We start from the raw sequence: 20,768 nt of genomic DNA on the forward strand, positions 1-20,768 counted from the left end.
GGAGGATCCTAGAAACTACAGTAGTCTGATATCGTCCTCTCCTCTTCCTCGCAGAACAACAGCTGAGGTTTACTGTGACGTGTTGACATGGAGTTACAAGTAAACGTTGTCTGGATGTTATAACCATGCATAGCCAGAACTATAGTCACCTTGTCTGGATGTTATAACCATGCATAGCCAGAACTAGAGTCACCTGTCTGGATGTTATAACCATGCGTGGCCAGAACTAGAGTCACCTTGTCTGGATGTTATAACCATGCGTAGCCAGAACTAGAGTCACCTGTCTGGATGTTATAACCATGCGTAGCCAGAACTAGAGTCACCTTGTCTGGATGTTATAACCATGCGTGGCCAGAACTAGAGTCACCTTGTCTGGATGTTATAACCATGCGTGGCCAGAACTAGAGTCACCTGTCTGGATGTTATAACCATGCGTAGCCAGAACTAGAGTCACCTTGTCTGGATGTTATAACCATGCGTGGCCAGAACTAGAGTCACCTTGTCTGGATGTTATAACCATGCGTGGCCAGAACTAGAGTCACCTGTCTGGATGTTATAACCATGCGTAGCCAGAACTAGAGTCACCTTGTCTGGATGTTATAACCATGCATAGCCAGAACTAGAGTCACCTTGTCTGGATGTTATAACCATGCATAGCCAGAACTAGAGTCACCTTGTCTGGATGTTATAACCATGCATAGCCAGAACTAGTGTCACCTTGTCTGGATGTTATAACCATGCATAGCCAGAACTAGAGTCACCTTGTCTGGATGTTATAACCATGCATAGCCAGAACTAGAGTCACCTTGTCTGGATGTTATAACCATGCGTGGCCAGAACTAGAGTCACCTTGTCTGGATGTTATAACCATGCATAGCCAGAACTAGAGTCACCTTGTCTGGATGTTATAACCATGCATAGCCAGAACTAGAGTCACCTGTCTGTAACCCATGGAAGGGGGAGAGGTGCAGTCACTTTACCTTAGTCTGCATGGGCAGGACACATGGTCTGAAATAAAGCCCCTCAGATTAGGTAACAGGTGAGATCCCAAGGCCTGTTAAGAGACTGCAGGTGAAAGAAGAACTGTGAAAGAGTCTCTAGTTTCTGGTCACGATGTGGTGAGTGAGTTACAACAGACGTATTATATCATGTGAGAGATGTGATAGATATTTGTATTGTAACACCACCCAATCACAATGACTGGCCTGTGAATGAGGCCTTGTGTTTGGTGACCCACAGATGACATGAAGTGAATAGTGACTTATGATTGGTGACCACAGGGGAATGAGGCCTTGTGATTGGTGACCCACAGGTGACAGGAAGAGGAAAGGTCAGGGGTGAAAGGTGATTCTGTGGTTCTCTTGGAGGCTTACTGTTACAATGAGACTGGCTGTTCTGTGAAGAGATGGGAAGCTTCCCAAATTGTACCCTATTCATAGGTGGCACCTCCGTCACTCGGTCGCGTCACACCGTTGTTTTGAACGCTCTCAAGCCGCCCTCTGCCAACGACGCGAAGTGGTTCCCTGAAGTGGTTCCCTGAAGTGGTGTAAAGCCCAGTCATTCTGGACATAGGCTAACTACTATTTAGTCTAAATTACACTATAGTGACTTCGAAATAGGATGACATTGCTAAAGTAGTCAAATATTTAGTAGGAAATTACTTTGTTAGCATTATCATGTCGTCAAATTTATTTTAGACAACGTTGTCATTAGCTCGCAAAGTTCGTCAAAAATAGCTAGCAATGCTAACATTAGCTAGCTAAAATGCGGTGGCCTGCATCTAAAGTCAGTCTGGCAACATCAAAATGACAACAACAGGTTTTCCTACTAATTATTTAGCTCGTTTTGAACGTCATCGTTTTTTCCCAAGCCGCTGTAATGCACTTCTGATAATCTTCATCAACACTCATTGACGAGGCATCGAGTAGGAATGCTCAGTTGGGCATCAGTCCAAAACCAACATTCAAAACAATATTGTGAGGAAACATGAATTCCTTACGTAATTGACTACGTTTGACCAGATCCCAGGTCTAAAGTAGTGCCCTATCTAGGATATAGGGTTCCAGACGTGGTTTTACAGTCGCACCTGTTGGTATTACAATGAGCCCTCATACTGCTCCGTGTAGAGCTGTGTAGTCAGAGAGGAATTTCCTTCTGGAGGGTTTGTCAAGCAGCCGTGCTATGCTGTTACACTCAGATCTTATGGTGCAACAGGGGGTCGCATTTAAATACAGGAGATTTGAGTCAGTCAGTAATGTTTTTTTAGAAACAGGGTGGACTTTCCTCTTGATATGCTTTTCAGTCTTGCAGTCTAAATTGGACACGGTTCATCCTTATCTGTTAGAGAAAGGCTATGAAGGCAAAAAAAATGCCTTTCCGCTGTATTCCAAATGAAGTAAACAAAGCCTACCTCTTGCCAGTAGAAGACGTAGGCTTCTTCATCTCCATGTGTTTGATCTGTTGCTGATCTGCTGTTGATCTGATCTGCTGTTGATCTGTTGCTGATCTGCTGTTGATCTGATCTGATGTTGATCTGATCTGCTGTTGATCTGTTGTTGCTGTTGATCTGCTGTTGATCTGATCTGTTGTTGATCTGATCTGTTGTTGATCTGATCTGCTGTTGATCTGATCTGATCTGCTGTTGATCTGTTGCTGATCTGCTGTTGATCTGATCTGTTGTTGATCTGCTGTTGCTGTTGATCTGCTGTTGATCTGATCTGTTGTTGATCTGATCTGTTGTTGATCTGATCTGCTGTTGATCTGATCTGCTGTTGATCTGCTGTTGATCTGATCTGCTGTTGATCTGTTGTTGATCTGCTGTTGATCTGTTGTTGATCTGATCTGTTGTTGATCTGATCTGTTGTTGATCTGATCTGCTGTTGATCTGATGTTCATCTGATCTGCTGTTGATTTGTTCTGCTGTTGATCTGTTGTTGATCTGATCTGCTGTTGATCTGATCTGCTGTTGATCTGTTGTTGATCTGATCTGTTGTTGATCAGGGTCTGTGGAGCTAGACATGGAGCTAGACATGCCTGGATATCCACAGACCCTGAGGTCTGGAGCTAGACATGCCTGGATATCCACAGACCCTGAGGTCTGGAGCTAGACATGCCCGGATATCCACAGACCCTGAGGTCTGGAGCTAGACATGCCTGGATATCCACAGACCCTGAGTTCTGGAGCTAGACATGCCTGGATATCCACAGACCCTGAGGTCTGGAGCTAGACATGCCTGGATATCCACAGACCCTGAGGTCTGGAGCTAGACATGCCTGGATATCCACAGACCCTCAAAGTTATTTGTGTGTATTGTGACGGTGTTTGTGTGTGCGTGCCTGGCTCTGGGTTAAGCCTTTGTGTGAGTGTTGACGGGTCAGAGATCAATGAGGCGTCTGAGCTGAGAGAGAGAGAGAGAGAGAGAGAGAATATGTTGAAACTCAGGCCACCTCACCTCAGTCTTTGGAGAACTCTCTGCTCCTGCCTCATTTGGCGGAGGAAATGGGTCGTGACCTCAGAGGGGAATACCTCGCTCCCTCCCTCCCTCCCTCCCTCCCTCCCTCCCTCCCTCCCTCCCTCCCTCGGAGCCGGCACTTAGCAGCCAGGAGGGCCCTCTTTTCTCCCATAAGCCTTCGCTCCACAGAGGCTAAAGTACAGATGGAATTCTTAAATATTACCTCCCAATTAGTTTATTTTAGCTCTCTGCAGATTATTTAATGAAAAGAGAGAGAGACAGAGCGATAGAAAGAGAGAGGGGTGAAGGATTTGGAGCGAAGTCAGTTCACAGCCAGGCGGTATCCGAGATGTAATGGCAGCAGATTTCCACGGCTTAGTAACACACTTCGGCAACAAGTTGTACCACGGGGGCTACCACCTGTATTCATACATAAACCACACACACACACACACACACACACACACACACACACACACACACACACACACACACACACACACACACACACACACACACACACACACACACACCTGTAGTCATAACAGCTACCCCTCCATAGGCCCGCCTGAAATCCGGCAGGTGGAAAATTATCTTGTTGAATTGCAATTCACCTAAGTAGAGGTCTGGCCCAGCCAGACTTCACTGTGCTTCCCTGTTCTAACCTGGCCCAGCCAGACTTCACTGTGCTTCCCTGTTCTAACCTGGCCCAGCCAGACTTCACTGTGCTTCCCTGTTCTAACCTGGCCCAGCCAGACTTCACTGTGCTTCCCTGTTCTAACCTGGCCCAGCCAGACTTCACTGTTCTTCCCTGTTCTAACCTGGCCCAGCCAGACTTCACTGTGTTTCCCTGTTCAAACCTGGCCCAGCCAGACTTCACTGTGCTTCCCTGTTCTAACCTGGCCCAGCCAGACTTCACTGTTCTTCCCTGTTCTAACCTGGCCCAGCCAGACTTCACTGTGCTTCCTTGTTCTAACCTGGCCCAGCCAGACTTCACTGTGCTTCCCTGTTCTAACCTGGCCCAGCCAGACTTCACTGTTCTTCCCTGTTCTAACCTGGCCCAGCCAGACTTCACTGTGCTTCCCTGTTCTAACCTGGCCCAGCCAGACTTCACTGTTCTTCCCTGTTCTAACCTGGCCCAGCCAGACTTCACTGTTCTTCCCTGTTCTAACCTGGCCCAGCCAGACTTCACTGTGCTTCCCTGTTCTAACCTGGCCCAGCCAGACTTCACTGTGCTTCCCTGTTCTAACCTGGCCCAGCCAGACTTCACTGTGCTTCCCTGTTCTAACCTGGCCCAGCCAGACTTCACTGTGCTTCCCTGTTCTAACCTGGCCCAGCCAGACTTCACTGTGCTTCCCTGTTCTAACCTGGCCCAGCCAGACTTCACTGTGCTTCCCTGTTCTAACCTGGCCCAGCCAGAGTTCAGTGTGCTTCCCTGTTCTAACCTGGCCCAGTAGACTTCACTGTGTTTCCCTGTTCTAACCTGGCCCAGCCAGACTTCACTGTGCTTCCCTGTTCTAACCTGGCCCAGCCAGACTTCACTGTGCTTCCCTGTTCTAACCTGGCCCAGCCAGAGTTCACTGTGCTTCCCTGTTCTAACCTGGCCCAGTAGACTTCACTGTGTTTCCCTGTTCTAACCTGGCCCAGCCAGACTTCACTGTGCTTCCCTGTTCTAACCTGGCCCAGCCAGACTTCACTGTGCTTCCCTGTTCTAACCTGGCCCAGCCAGACTTCACTGTGCTTCCCTGTTCTAACCTGGCCCAGCCAGACTTCACTGTGCTTCCCTGTTCTAACCTGGCCCAGCCAGACTTCACTGTGCTTCACTGTTCTAACCTGGCCCAGCCAGACTTCACTGTGCTTCCCTGTTCTAACCTGGCCCAGCCAGACTTCACTGTGCTCTCTTCTCCTACAGTGCAGGGGGGGAGGAGGGGGGCGAGCAGCCCTCACCCTCTGAAGTGTTTTACATTAGTTGTCCATACATTCTGATGAGAGAGAGAGGTACTGTGATGTCAAGGAGAAACAGACCCCCCCCCCAAGGATTCTATTATTCTCTATAGCCCCCCCATCATTCTATTATTCACCTCTATAGAAAGAGTGGTGGATATTGTCCCTGGTGAAACAGGTTAGAGACAGAGTGGTGGATATTGTCTCTGGTGAAACAGGTTAGAGACAGAGTGGTGGATATTGTCCCTGGGGTAAAACAGGTTAGAGACAGAGTGGTGGATATTGTCCCTGAGGTAAAACAGGTTAGAGACAGAGTGGTGGATATTGTCCCTGGTAAAACAGGTTAGAGACAGAGTGGTGGATATTGTCCCTGGTGAAACAGGTTAGAGACAGAGTGGTGGATATTGTCCCTGGTGAAACAGGTTAGAGACAGAGTGGTGGATATTGTCCCTGAGGTAAAACAGGTTAGAGACAGCGTGGTGGATATTGTCCCTGGGGTAAAACAGGTTAGAGACAGAGTGGTGGATATTGTCCCTGGGGTAAAACAGGTTAGAGACAGAGTGGTGGATATTGTCCCTGAGGTAAAACAGGTTAGAGACAGAGTGGTGGATATTGTCCCTGAGGTAAAACAGGTTAGAGACAGAGTGGTGGATATTGTTCCTGAGGTAAAACAGGTTAGAGACAGAGTGGTGGATATTGTCCCTGAGGTAAAACAGGTTAGAGACAGAGTGGTGGATATTGTCCCTGAGGTAAAACAGGTTAGAGACAGAGTGGTGGATATTGTCCTTGGGGTAAAATAGGTTAGAGACAGAGTGGTGGATATTGTCCCTGGGGTAAATCAGGTTAAATGATCTATAGCTATGTGTGGGAGGTAACTGAGTTAGCAGTCTTTTTAACTCAAGCCCACACACTTCTCACTCACACTGTACATGGTGTGAAGTCATGAACACTCAGCAGCTCTGTGTCTTTGGTTGAAAGCAGCAGGTGTTATATACAAACACAGCAGACATGTATGAGTTAGGACAATCACTCTACCACCATTATCCCAGTGTATGAGTTAGGACATTCACTCTACCACTATTATCCCAGTGTATGAGTTAGGACATTCACTCTACTACCATTATCCCAGTGTATGAGTTAGGACATTCACTCTACCACTATTATCCCAGTGTATGAGTTAGGACATTCACTCTACCACCATTATCCCAGTGTATGAGTTAGGACATTCACTCTACTACCATTATCCCAGTGAATGAGTTAAGACATTCACTCTACCACCATTATCCCAGTGTATGAGTTAAGACATTCACTCTACCACCATTATCCCAGTGTATGAGTTAAGACATTCACTCTACCACCACCATTATCCCAGTGTATGAGTTAAGACAATCACTCTACCACCACCATTATCCCAGTGTATGAGTTAGGACTCACTCTACCACCACCATTATCCCAGTGTATGAGTTAGGACTCACTCTACCACCACCATTATCCCAGTGTATGAGTTAGGACTCACTCTACCACCACCATTATCCCAGTGTATGAGTTAGGACTCACTCTACCACCACCATTATCCCAGTGTATGAGTTAGGACTCACTCTACCACCACCATTATCCCAGTGTATGAGTTAAGACAATCACTCTACCACCACCATTATCCCAGTGTATGAGTTAGGACTCACTCTACCACCACCATTATCCCAGGCCATCCCATCTTAGCAGAGACGTTGTCTCCCTCTTCACTCCTCTCATCCCAGAGTGAAGGTGGGAACATGGCAGTACACCGCTGTTCCTCTCATAGTTCAGCCACAACAAGATAGATCAGCCTTTCATATTGAATGATCAAGACAGTGTTCCCTCCTGGACAGATTCCTCCTGTGATCAAGACAGTGTTCCCTCCTGGACAGATTCCTGACTGGACAGATTCCTCCTGTGATCAAGACTGTGTCCCCTTCTGGACAGATTCCTCCTGTGATCAAGACAGTGTTCCCTTCTGGATAGATTCCTCCTGTGATCAAGACAGTGTTCCCTTCTGGACAGATTCCTCCTGTGATCAAGACAGTGTTCCCTTCTGGACAGATTCCTCCTGTGATCAAGACAGTGTTCCCTCCTGGACAGATTCCTCCTGTGATCGTGGTCCCCCCTTGACAGATTCCTCCTGTGATCAAGACACGTAGGGGATAGGAAGGGACTAGGGGGGGTACACACACACACACACACACACACACACACACACACACACACACACACACACACACACACACACACACACACACACACACACACACACACACACACATTGTCTCTCTCAGAAGAGCCTCTGAGCTCTATCAATTACCGTGTCTCCAGCTGCAGACAGCAGGCGGCTGCAGGGAGGGGTCAGCACCCAGGGCTGAGTGGGCGAGAGAGAGAGAGAGAGGAGGAGAGATAAAAGGCGTTAGTTATGAAAGAGCAGGCACACCAGGGACAGAAGGATGAGAAGTCAGTAGAGAGAGAAGAGAGAGAGAGGAGAGTCAGAAAATCAACAAATCTTGAAAGTCCATCAGAGATGAGGTTGGATTACAGAAGAGAGGCTTGCTTCCCCGCTACGCATTCACATCCATCCCTGACGCACACACACACACACACACACACAGCCTTCAGACAGGTCTGTGTAGGGGTTGAACGCGTGCTTAAAGGGATATGTGGTACAGTATCTCACCCGGTAATAATGCTCTTTAATGACCTAGAGGGGTGTCAAGCTGATACCGACTGAACAGTCGCTTCTTTCTCTCTAATTCGCCACCTGGAGAAATCCACTGGAAATTGATACTTGCCAGCACTGACTGAATTTCTTAGAAGCACAGTCGGTAATGTGTAGGTAATGCAAATTTAGGTAAATCATTATATAAAAAATGTATATCTCAATTTTCTCGCAAAGCATATCTCCTGAAGTAGATCAATCTAATCTACACTATATATATATAAAAACGTATGTGGACATCCCTTCAAATTAGTGGATTTCAGCCATTTCAACCACACCCCGTTGTTGACAGGTGTATAAAATCGAGCACACAGCCATGTAATCTCCATAGACAAACATTGGCAGTAGAATGGGCCTTACTGAAGAGCTCAGTGACTTTCAACATGGCACCGTCATAGGATTCCACCTTTCCAACAAGTCAGTTCGTCAAATTTCTGCCTTGCTAGAGCTGCCCTGGTCAACTGTCAGTGCTGTTATTGTGAAGTGGAAACCACAAGGAGCAACAACGGCTCAGCCGTGAAGTAGTAGGCCACACAAGCTCACAGAACGGGACCGCCGAGTGCTGAAGTGCGTAGCACGTAAAAAGCTTCTGTCCTCGGTTCCAAACTGCCTCTGGAAGCAACGTCAGCACAACAACTGTTAGTCGGGAGCTTCATGAAAGGGGTTTCCATGGCCGAGCAGCTACATACAAGCCTAACATCACCAGGCGCAATGCCAAGCGTCGGCTGGAGTGGGTAGAGCTCACCGCCATTGGACTCTGGGGCAGTGGAAACGCGTTCTCTGGAGTGATGAATCACATTTCACCATCTGGCAGTCCGACTGACAAAACTGGGTTTGACGAATGCCAAGAGAAGACTACCTGCCCCAATGCATAGTGCCAACTGTTAAGTTTGGTGGAGGAGTAATAATTGTTTTGGGCTGTTTTTCATGGTTCGGGCTAGACCCCTTAGTTCCAGTGAAGGGAAACCTTAATGCTACAGCATACAATGACATTCTAGACGATTTTGTGTGGCAATTGTTTGGAGAAGGCCATTTCCTGTTTCAGCATGACAATGCCCCCTGTGCACAAAGCGACGTCAATACAGAAATGTTGTTTGTCGAGATCAGTGTGGAAGAACTTGACTGGCCTGCACAGAGCCCTGACCTCAACCCCATCGAACACCTTTGGGATGAATTTGAACGTCGACTGCGAGCCAGTCCTAATCGCCCGACATCAGTACCCGACCTCACTAATGATGTTGTGGCTGAATGGAAGCAAGTCCCTGCAGCAATGTTCCAGCATCTAGTGGAAAGCCTTCCCAGAAGAGTGGAGGCTGTTATAGCAGCAATGTTCCAACATCTAGTGGAAAGCCTTCCCAGAAGAGTGGAGGCTGTTATAGCAGCAATGTTCCAACATCTAGTGGAAAGCCTTCCCAGAAGAGTGGAGGCTGTTATAGCAGCAATGTTCCAACATCTAGTGGAAAGCCTTCCCAGAAGAGTGGAGGCTGTTATAGCAGCAATGTTCCAACATCTAGTGGAAAGCCTTCCCAGAAGAGAGGAGGCTGTTATAGCGGCAATGTTCCAACATCTAGTGGAAAGCCTTCCCAGAAGAGTGGAGGCTGTTATAGCAGCAATGTTCCAACATCTAGTGGAAAGCCTTCCCAGAAGAGTGGAGGCTGTTATAGCAGCAATGTTCCAACATCTAGTGGAAAGCCTTCCCAGAAGAGTGGAGGCTGTTATAGCAGCAATGTTCCAACATCTAGTGGAAAGCCTTCCCAGAAGAGTGGAGGCTGTTATAGCAGCAATGTTCCAACATCTAGTGGAAAGCCTTCCCAGAAGAGTGGAGGCTGTTATAGCAGCAATGTTCCAACATCTAGTGGAAAGCCTTCCCAGAAGAGTGGAGGCTGTTATAGCAGCAATGTTCCAACATCTAGTGGAAAGCCTTCCCAGAAGAGTGGAGGCTGTTATAGCAGCAATGTTCCAACATCTAGTGGAAAGCCTTCCCAGAAGAGTGGAGGCTGTTATAGCAGCAATGGGAAGAACCATTTCGTATTAATGTCCATGGTTGGTTGTGGAATGAGGTGTTAGATGAGCAGGTGTCCACATACTTTTGGTAATGTGGTGTATCTATATATAATATACTGCGGCAGTGTGGGAATTTACATTTCAATGACCGTCATCCGGTGGAATTGAAATATCAAAATCATAAAATGGTCATTCAGATTGATCCTCCATATTTAATGTATTTCAAGGCTGTTCTCTCTCTCTCTCTCTCTCTCTCTCTCTCTCTCTCTCTCTCTCTCTCTCTCTCTCTCTCTCTCTCTCTCTCTCTCCCCTCTCTCTCCCTCCACCCTATAAATGATCATATGATAGGCCTGTCCGTCTCTTCTCTCCTGGTCTAGTGGGATATATCTCTATTACCATATTCATTATAGATGAGTCTTTAATGCACCATCACATTAGGACAGACTTAACTGTACTGGACTGAACCCCCAATAATGTCCATTTGATCCTGAGAGTCCGGGTCATATTATCTCTGGCCACAATGTTGTATTATAACCTGGTCTTTAAAGCTACAGTGGGATCTGGGAAACGTATATGGTCAGAGATTATAGATAAATAACCAAGGTGTTATAGCCCTTAGTCTTCATCAGTGTCTCACTGTGCCAGAGAGGACAATGGGTCATGTCCACTAGTCTTCATCAGGGTCTCACTGTGCCAGAGAGGACAATGGGTCATGTCCACTAGTCTTCATCAGGGTCTCACTGTGTCAGAGAGGACAATGGGTCATGTCCACTAGTCTTCATCAGGGTCTCACTGTGACAGAGAGGACAATGGGTCATGTCCACTAGTCTTCATCAGGGTCTCACTGTGTCAGAGAGGACAATGGGTCATGTCCACTAGCCTTCATCAGGGTCTCACTGTGACAGAGAGGACAATGGGTCATGTCCACTAGTCTTCATCAGGGTCTCACTGTGCCAGAGAGGACAGTGGGTCATGTCCACTAGCCTTCATCAGGGTCTCACTGTGACAGAGAGGACAATGGGTCATGTCCATGACCCTACTGTACTGAAACCTGACTGGATGAGTACAGTGTTCAGTCTGGTATAACCACACTACATTGTGGAGTATGGAGCGGGGAACGGGGCGGAGAGGGGATGAATGACAGGGAGGAGAAAAGTCTCTAACTACAGGTTCAGATGAATGACAGGGAGGAGAAAAGTCTCTAACTACAGGTTCAGATGAATGACAGGTAGGAGAAAAGTCTCTAACTACAGGTTCAGATGAATGACAGGTAGGAGAAAAGTCTCTAACTACAGGTTCAGATGAATGACAGGTAGGAGAAAAGTCTCTAACTACAGGTTCAGATGAATGACAGGGAGGAGAAAAGTCTCTAACTACAGGTTCAGATGAATGACAGGTAGGAGAAAAGTCTCTAACTACAGGTTCAGATGAATGACAGGTAGGAGAAAAGTCTCTAACTACAGGTTCAGATGAATGACAGGGAGGAGAAAAGTCTCTAACTACAGGTTCAGATGAATGACAGGTAGGAGAAAAGTCTCTAACTACAGGTTCAGATGAATGACAGGTAGGAGAAAAGTCTCTAACTACAGGTTCAGATGAATGACAGGGAGGAGAAAAGTCTCTAACTACAGGTTGATGAATGACAGGGAGGAGAAAAGTCTCTAACTACAGGTTCAGATGAATGACAGGGAGGAGAAAAGTCTCTAACTACAGGTTCAGATGAATGACAGGGAGGAGAAAAGTCTCTAACTACAGGTTCAGATGAATGACAGGGAGGAGAAAAGTCTCTAACTACAGGTTCAGATGAATGACAGGGAGGAGAAAAGTCTCTAACTACAGGTTCAGATGAATGACAGGGAGGAGAAAAGTCTCTAACTACAGGTTCAGATGAATGACAGGTAGGAGAAAAGTCTCTAACTACAGGTTCAGATGAATGACAGGTAGGAGAAAAGTCTCTAACTACAGGTTCAGATGAATGACAGGTAGGAGAAAAGTAACTACAGGTTCAGATGAATGACAGGTAGGAGAAAAGTCTCTAACTACAGGTTCAGATGAATGACAGGGAGGAGAAAAGTCTCTAACTACAGGTTCAGATGAATGACAGGGAGGAGAAAAGTCTCTAACTACAGGTTCAGATGAATGACAGGTAGGAGAAAAGTCTCTAACTACAGGTTCAGATGAATGACAGGGAGGAGAAAAGTCTCTAACTACAGGTTCAGATGAATGACAGGTAGGAGAAAAGTCTCTAACTACAGGTTCAGATGAATGACAGGGAGGAGAAAAGTCTCTAACTACAGGTTCAGATGAATGACAGGGAGGAGAAAAGTCTCTAACTACAGGTTCAGATGAATGACAGGTAGGAGAAAAGTCTCTAACTACAGGTTCAGATGAATGACAGGGAGGAGAAAAGTCTCTAACTACAGGTTCAGATGAATGACAGGGAGGAGAAAAGTCTCTAACTACAGGTTCAGATGAATGACAGGTAGGAGAAAAGTCTCTAACTACAGGTTCAGATGAATGACAGGGAGGAGAAAAGTCTCTAACTACAGGTTCAGATGAATGACAGGGAGGAGAAAAGTCTCTAACTACAGGTTCAGATGAATGACAGGGAGGAGAAAAGTCTCTAACTACAGGTTCAGATGAATGACAGGTAGGAGAAAAGTCTCTAACTACAGGTTCAGATGAATGACAGGGAGGAGAAAAGTCTCTAACTACAGGTTCAGATGAATGACAGGGAGGAGAAAAGTCTCTAACTACAGGTTCAGATGAATGACAGGGAGGAGAAAAGTCTCTAACTACAGGTTCAGATGAATGACAGGGAGGAGAAAAGTCTCTAACTACAGGTTCAGATGAATGACAGGGAGGAGAAAAGTCTCTAACTACAGGTTCAGATGAATGACAGGGAGGAGAAAAGTCTCTAACTACAGGTTCAGATGAATGACAGGGAGGAGAAAAGTCTCTAACTACAGGTTCAGATGAATGACAGGGAGGAGAAAAGTCTCTAACTACAGGTTCAGATGAATGACAGGGAGGAGAAAAGTCTCTAACTACAGGTTCAGATGAATGACAGGGAGGAGAAAAGTCTCTAACTACAGGTTCAGATGAATGACAGGTAGGAGAAAAGTAACTACAGGTTCAGATGAATGACAGGTAGGAGAAAAGTCTCTAACTACAGGTTCAGATGAATGACAGGGAGGAGAAAAGTCTCTAACTACAGGTTCAGATGAATGACAGGGAGGAGAAAAGTCTCTAACTACAGGTTCAGATGAATGACAGGGAGGAGAAAAGTCTCTAACTACAGGTTCAGATGAATGACAGGGAGGAGAAAAGTCTCTAACTACAGGTTCAGATGAATGACAGGTAGGAGAAAAGTCTCTAACTACAGGTTCAGATGAATGACAGGGAGGAGAAAAGTCTCTAACTACAGGTTCAGATGAATGACAGGGAGGAGAAAAGTCTCTAACTACAGGTTCAGATGAATGACAGGGAGGAGAAAAGTCTCTAACTACAGGTTCAGATGAATGACAGGGAGGAGAAAAGTCTCTAACTACAGGTTCAGATGAATGACAGGGAGGAGAAAAGTCTCTAACTACAGGTTCAGATGAATGACAGGGAGGAGAAAAGTCTCTAACTACAGGTTCAGATGAATGACAGGGAGGAGAAAAGTCTCTAACTACAGGTTCAGATGAATGACAGGGAGGAGAAAAGTCTCTAACTACAGGTTCAGATGAATGACAGGTAGGAGAAAAGTCTCTAACTACAGGTTCAGATGAATGACAGGGAGGAGAAAAGTCTCTAACTACAGGTTCAGATGAATGACAGGTAGGAGAAAAGTCTCTAACTACAGGTTCAGATGAATGACAGGTAGGAGAAAAGTCTCTAACTACAGGTTCAGATGAATGACAGGTAGGAGAAAAGTCTCTAACTACAGGTTCAGATGAATGACAGGTAGGAGAAAAGTCTCTAACTACAGGTTCAGATGAATGACAGGTAGGAGAAAAGTCTCTAACTACAGGTTCAGATGAATGACAGGGAGGAGAAAAGTAACTACAGGTTCAGATGAATGACAGGGAGGAGAAAAGTCTCTAACTACAGGTTCAGATGAATGACAGGTAGGAGAAAAGTAACTACAGGTTCAGATGAATGACAGGTAGGAGAAAAGTCTCTAACTACAGGTTCAGATGAATGACAGGGAGGAGAAAAGTCTCTCCTCAACTGTCTGAAGGACCGAGAGTTAAACATATAGAATCCCTTGAATGGGCAAGTCAATGATGTCATAATGAGTGGACTGGCAACCATGTTGAGTGTCCCCGTAGCACACAACAGATAATAACTTACTTCCGCTACTGTACTCTATAATGTAACCTTGGCTAAGTCTCTGCTGTCTCTCTACAGGAGCAGCTGTCCCTCCAGCAGAATGGATCCGTCCCCTCCTCCGGCGTGCTGACTGCATCCTGGAGCCCCTGGAGCTTGGACAGAGAGGGGCTGAAGCTGCTGTCCATCAGCCTGGCTGTGGTGGCTATCCTAGTGGTCTTCATGTGGGAGAAACTCCACTGAGACTGAGGGAGCTGGAAGACTCGGACCTGGGCCTGTATTCATAAAGCGTCTCGGAGGAGGAGTGCTGATCCAAGATCAGGTCCCTCCTTTACAATCATCCTTATATTCTACGAGGCAAAACTGATTCTAGATCAGCATTCATACACTGAGACGCTTTATGAATAAGGGACCTGGGTCAAATACATATGTAAATTATTTCCAAGTACTTTGTACTGGGCAAACTAAATCAAGCGTAGCTCGAGTATTTGAAAGAATTTGACATATTTATTTGGCCTGTAGGTTTGGTTGAAATGGGTTTGGATGGGTCTTAGTTTAGCTTTATATGAGAAGGACTTCTCTGTCTTGGACAAAGGGGGAGGGGAGGGGAGGAAGGGAGGGGAGGAAACAAGGACAGGATACAAGGAGAGGACAGTTTAAAGACATGTTGTGTGATACTCTGGTTTAAGGTGGTGGACAGTAGTACCTTCAATTAAAAGTATTTATTTTTTACCACAATGAAACAGACACAGATGAACGGTATATTTTTGGTAATGAATTGACATGACTGTAAAAGCCCTCTCTGTGTCTGTCGTACTGTAGTACCACATTGTGATTGTTTATGTGCCCTGGTCTGAAGTAGTTAGGGAACAGGGTGCCATTTGGGATGCTGTGATGTACAGCATGAACCTGCATGGTGTTGGATTCTATTCATGTACATCCCAGCAGTGGATCATTCTCCTATCCAGGGGACTTATTGTCTGGCCTAGGTCCCTGTCCGCCTCTCAAATGGCACCCTATTCCCTTTATAGTGCGCTACTTTTCACCAGGACCTATGGGGTCTGGCCAAAGTAGTGCACTATATAGAAAATAGAGTGTCATTTGGGACACAGACTGACAGTGTTTTCTCATCTTTGTTTGCAGCGTAAAGCTAACCTTAATAAACCTTAATAAACCACAACTCCATGCTCTCTGTCTGTCTGTCTTTTTCTTTGCAACTCTGCCTAGAAGGCCAGCATCCCGGAGTCGCCTCTTCACTGTTGACGTTGAGACTGGTGTTTTGTGGGTACTATTTAATGAAGCTGTCAATTGAGGACTTGTGAGGCGTCTGTTTCTCAAACTAGACACTCTAATGTACTTGTCCTCTTGCTCAGTTGTGCACCGGGGCCTCCCACTCCTCTTTATATTCTGGTTAGAGCCAGTTTACTCTGTTCTGTGAAGGGAGTAGTACACAGCGTTGTACGAGATCTTCAGTTTCTTGGCAATTTCTCGCATGGAATAGCCTTCATTGCTCAGAACAAGAATAGACTGACGAGTTTCAGATGAAAGTAATTTGTTTCTGGCCATTTTGAGCCTGTCATCAAACCTACAAATGCTGATGCTCCAGACACTCAATTAGTCTAAAGAAGGCCAGTTTTATTGCTTCTTTAATCAGTACAACAGTTTTCAGCTGTGCTAACATAATTCCAAAAGGGCTTTCTAATGATCAATTAGCCTTTTAAAATGATACACTTGGATTAGCTAACACAACATGCCGTTGGAACACAGGAGTGATGGTTGCTGATAATGGGCCTCTGCTTGCATTTCCAAATCAGACGTTTCCAGCTAGAATAGTAATTTACAACATTAATGTCTACACGGTATTTCTGATCATTTTGATGTTACTTTAATGGACAAAAAATGTGCTTTTCTTTCAAAAACAAGGACACTTCTAACTGACCCCAAACTTTTCAACGGTAGTATATATCTGAGTGTATGTTCCTCCATGCTTCATTTAATGGGAACGCTGGCCTGTGTTGATGGGATGCATGATGGTTGGTGGCAGTCCTGTATGTTGTTGAAAGAATGGATGATGGTGGGGTGTAGGTCCTGTATGTTGTTGATAGAATGGATGATGGTGGGGTGTAGGTCCTGTATGTTGTTGATAGAATGGATGATGGTGGGGTGTAGGTCCTGTATGTTGTTGATAGAATGGATGATGGTGGGGTGTAGGTCCTGTATGTTGTTGATAGAATGGATGATGGTGGGGTGTTGGTCCTGTATGTTGTTGATAGAATGCATGATGGTTGGTGGCAGTCCTGTATGTTGTTGATAGAATGGATGATGGTGGGGTGTTGGTCCTGTATGTTGTTGATAGAATGGATGATGGTGGGGTGTAGGTCCTGTATGTTGTTGATAGATGGATGATGGTGGGGTGTAGGTCCTGTATGTTGTTGATAGAATGGATGATGGTGGGGTGTTGGTCCTGTATGTTGTTGATAGAATGGATGATGGTGGGGTGTAGGTCCTGTATGTTGTTGATAGAATGGATGATGGTGGGGTGTAGGTCCTGTATGTTGTTGATAGAATGGATGATGGTGGAGTGTAGGTCCTGGAAGACGTGGTGACCCCCAGCCCTCTGTAGTAATGGAAGATGTGGTGACCCCCAGCCCTCTGTAGTATTGGAAGATGTGGTGACCCCCAGCCCTCTGTAGTATTGGAAGATGTGGTGACTACCAGCCCTCTGTAGTAATGGAAGATGTGGTGACTCCCAGCCCTCTGTAGTAATGGAAGATGTGGTGACCCCCAGCCCTCTGTAGTAATGGAAGATGTGGTGACTCCCAGCCCTCTGTAGTAATGGAAGATGTGGTGACTCCCAGCCCTCTGTAGTAATGGAAGATGTGGTGACCCCCAGCCCTCTGTAGTAATGGAAGATGTGGTGACTCCCAGCCCTCTGTAGTAATGGAAGATGTGGTGACCCCCAGCCCTCTGTAGTAATGGAAGATGTGGTGACTCCCAGCCCTCTGTAGTAATGGAAGATGTGGTGACCCCCAGCCCTCTGTAGTAATGGAAGATGTGGTGACTCCCAGCCCTCTGTAGTAATGGAAGATGTGGTGACTCCCAGCCCTCTGTAGTAATGGAAGATGTGGTGACTCCCAGCCCTCTGTTGTAATGGAAGATGTGGTGACTCCCAGCCCTCTGTAGTAATGGAAGATGTGGTGACTCCCAGCCCTCTGTAGTAATGGAAGATGTGGTGACTCCCAGCCCTCTGTAGTAATGGAAGATGTGGTGACCCCCAGCCCTCTGTAGTAATGGAAGATGTGGTGACTCCCAGCCCTCTGTAGTAATGGAAGATGTGGTGACTCCCAGCCCTCTGTAGTAATGGAAGATGTGGTGACTCCCAGCCCTCTGTAGTATTGGTAGATGTGGTGACCCCCAGCCCTCTGTAGTAATGGAAGATGTGGTGACTCCCAGCCCTCTGTAGTAATGGAAGATGTGGTGACTCCCAGCCCTCTGTAGTAATGGAAGATGTGGTGACTCCCAGCCCTCTGTAGTAATGGAAGATGTGGTGACTCCCAGCCCTCTGTAGTAATGGAAGATGTGGTGACTCCCAGCCCTCTGTAGTAATGGAAGATGTGGTGACTCCCAGCCTTGTCTATTCTGAACAGGGAATGGTACTATTCTATTATCCTCAATTTTGTCTGAAGGCTTTGTACCCGTTTCAGACACTGGTAGCGTACAGTGTGATGATTCAGTTATAGTGATGGGAACAATCTCTCTCTGTCCACAGGTCGGTGAATAAACCAGGAGAGTCTGCTCTATAATGAACCAGGAGAGTCTGCTCTATAATAAACCAGGAGAGTCTGCTCTATAATAAACCAGGAGAGTCTGCTCTATAATAAACCAGGAGAGTCTGCTCTATAATAAACCAGGAGAGTCTGCTCTATAATAAACCAGGAGAGTCTGCTCTATAATAAACCAGGAGAGTCTGCTCTATAATAAACCAGGAGAGTCTGCTCTATAATAAACCAGGAGAGTCTGCTCTATAATAAACCAGGAGAGTCTGCTCTATAATAAACCAGGGGAGTCTGCTCTATAATGAACCAGGAGAGTCTGCTCTATAATGAACCAGGAGAGTCTGCTCTATAATAAACCAGGGGAGTCTGCTCTATAATAAACCAGGGGAGTCTGCTCTATAATAAACCTGGAGAGTCTGCTCTATAATAAACCAGGGGAGTCTGCTCTATAATAAACCAGGAGAGTCTGCTCTGTAATAAACCAGGAGAGTCTGCTCTGTAATAAACCAGGAGAGTCTGCTCTATAATAAACCAGGAGAGTCTGCTCTATAATAAACCAGGAGAGTCTGCGCTGTAATAAACCAGGAGAGTCTGCTCTATAATAACCAGGAGAGTCTGCGCTGTAATAAACCAGGAGAGTCTGCTCTATAATAAACCAGGAGAGTCTGCTCTATAATAAACCAGGAGAGTCTGCTCTATAATAAACCAGGAGAGTCTGCTCTATAATAAACCAGGAGAGTCTGCTCTATAATAAACCAGGAGAGTCTGCTCTATAATAAACCAGGAGAGTCTGCTCTATAATAAACCAGGAGAGTCTGCTCTATAATAAACCAGGAGAGTCTGCTCTATAATAAACCAGGAGAGTCTGCTCTATAATAAACCAGGAGAGTCTGCTCTATAATAAACCAGGAGAGTCTGCTCTATAATAAACCAGGAGAGTCTGCTCTATAATAAACCAGGAGAGTCTGCTCTATAATAAACCAGGAGAGTCTGCTCTATAATAAACCAGGAGAGTCTGCTCTATAATAAACCAGGAGAGTCTGCTCTATAATAAACCAGGAGAGTCTGCTCTATAATAAACCAGGAGAGTCTGCTCTATAATAAACCAGGAGAGTCTGCTCTATAATAAACCAGGAGAGTCTGCTCTATAATGAACCAGGAGAGTCTGCTCTATAATAATCTATAATAAACCAGGAGAGTCTGCTCTATAATAAACCAGGAGAGTCTGCTCTATAATAAACCAGGAGAGTCTGCTCTATAATAAACCAGGAGAGTCTGCTCTATGATAAACAGAAGTACAGCCCACAGGAAGTAGTATTTGATTAAATGACACCAGCATCCTTTCTCTTTAAAGATTAGCTAGCTGGGTTTGATTAGAATTTCACTGACGTTCCAATTCTTTTTTTTATCCCTGTTTTTATTGAAGAACACACAAAATGGTATAAATAAAACATGAAGAATAAGAACGGTCTGGCAGGTACAAGCACACATACTTTCATCAGATTAGTTACAGTTACATCATCTTTGAATTAGACCATTTTTCAAGTGCGAAACCCATTTTTCTCCAGTATTCCTGGCCTCTCTCCTCATGAATTCTTAAAGCAAAGGTTTATACGCTCCATATAATGTATTTCTTTAATAATGTCTATCCAATGTGTCACGGTGGGAGGGTCTTTTTGTAGACATTTCCTGGCGATAGCCTTTTTACTGGCTTTAACAGGTGCTCATCTCTATTGGGTAAGTTAGCAGGTATTTCACCCAATGTCAAAACCCATTATTTTCCCAATGTTAGATCTTATTTCTCCCCTGTAAGTTTCAATTTGCGGGGCAGGACCAAAAGATAGGCGTGTGATCCGCCCTTGTCAGCCCGCATTCTCTCCAACAAGGGTTTTGGGAGCCAGTCTGTTTTGATTTCAGTTTAGGTGTTATGAAGAAACGTATAACATTCTTCCAACAGAATTCTCTCCATGACCTTGAGTTGGTGGAGCTTTGTTGAGTCTCTAATATGTTCAACCATGTTTCATCAGTTATTTATACGTTAAGTTCCTCCTCCCATTTCTGTTTAATATAGTTTGTAGTGTTTCTTTGAGGATATAGAACACCAAAGTAAAGATTTGAAATCGTTATATTTTTTTATACTCCCTAAGCTGTATGCGTTAGTGAATACGTGGATCAATTTTCTGAGGTGCCCGAATGTCAATCACTTTTATTTATTTTAAAAGTAGGGGCGAACCTGTAAGGTACCTGTAAAAAATATTTTTATCCAAGCCATGTTTTGTTTTTTACTTAGGTCCCTGGAAGTTCTCTAGATCTCCATTCCTTATAATTGTACACAATGATGTGATGCCTTTTTTGCATCACCTGTTTAAATCTGCTATCCTGAATTTCAGGGATGAAGCTGAGGTCGTATGCGGGCCAGCTCAGCAGTTTGACCTCTCTACTAAATTAATTTTTACCCTAAACCATGTCTTAAGAGAGAAATTAATCCACTGATTTTGTCTTTTGTATATTTTTATTACCATGTCCTTATTACCC

The 20,768-nt window shown here is 45.3% G+C and overlaps 1 protein-coding gene across 1 annotated transcript in view; it reads left to right on the forward strand.

The window, feature by feature from the left end:
• Nucleotides 1–15,637, forward strand: part of cdkal (CDK5 regulatory subunit-associated protein 1-like 1) — an 807,683-nt gene extending 792,046 nt beyond the window's left edge. The window contains 1 exon segment of the mRNA NM_001173677.1: nt 14,545–15,637. Within this exon segment, the coding sequence (NP_001167148.1) occupies nt 14,545–14,700 (156 nt within the window). The 3' untranslated portion in view covers nt 14,701–15,637.
• The last annotated feature ends 5,131 nt before the right edge of the window (nt 15,638–20,768 follow it).

Source organism: Salmo salar, chromosome ssa05 (genome assembly GCF_905237065.1).
Source record: "Salmo salar chromosome ssa05, Ssal_v3.1, whole genome shotgun sequence".
NCBI lineage: Eukaryota > Metazoa > Chordata > Actinopteri > Salmoniformes > Salmonidae > Salmo > Salmo salar.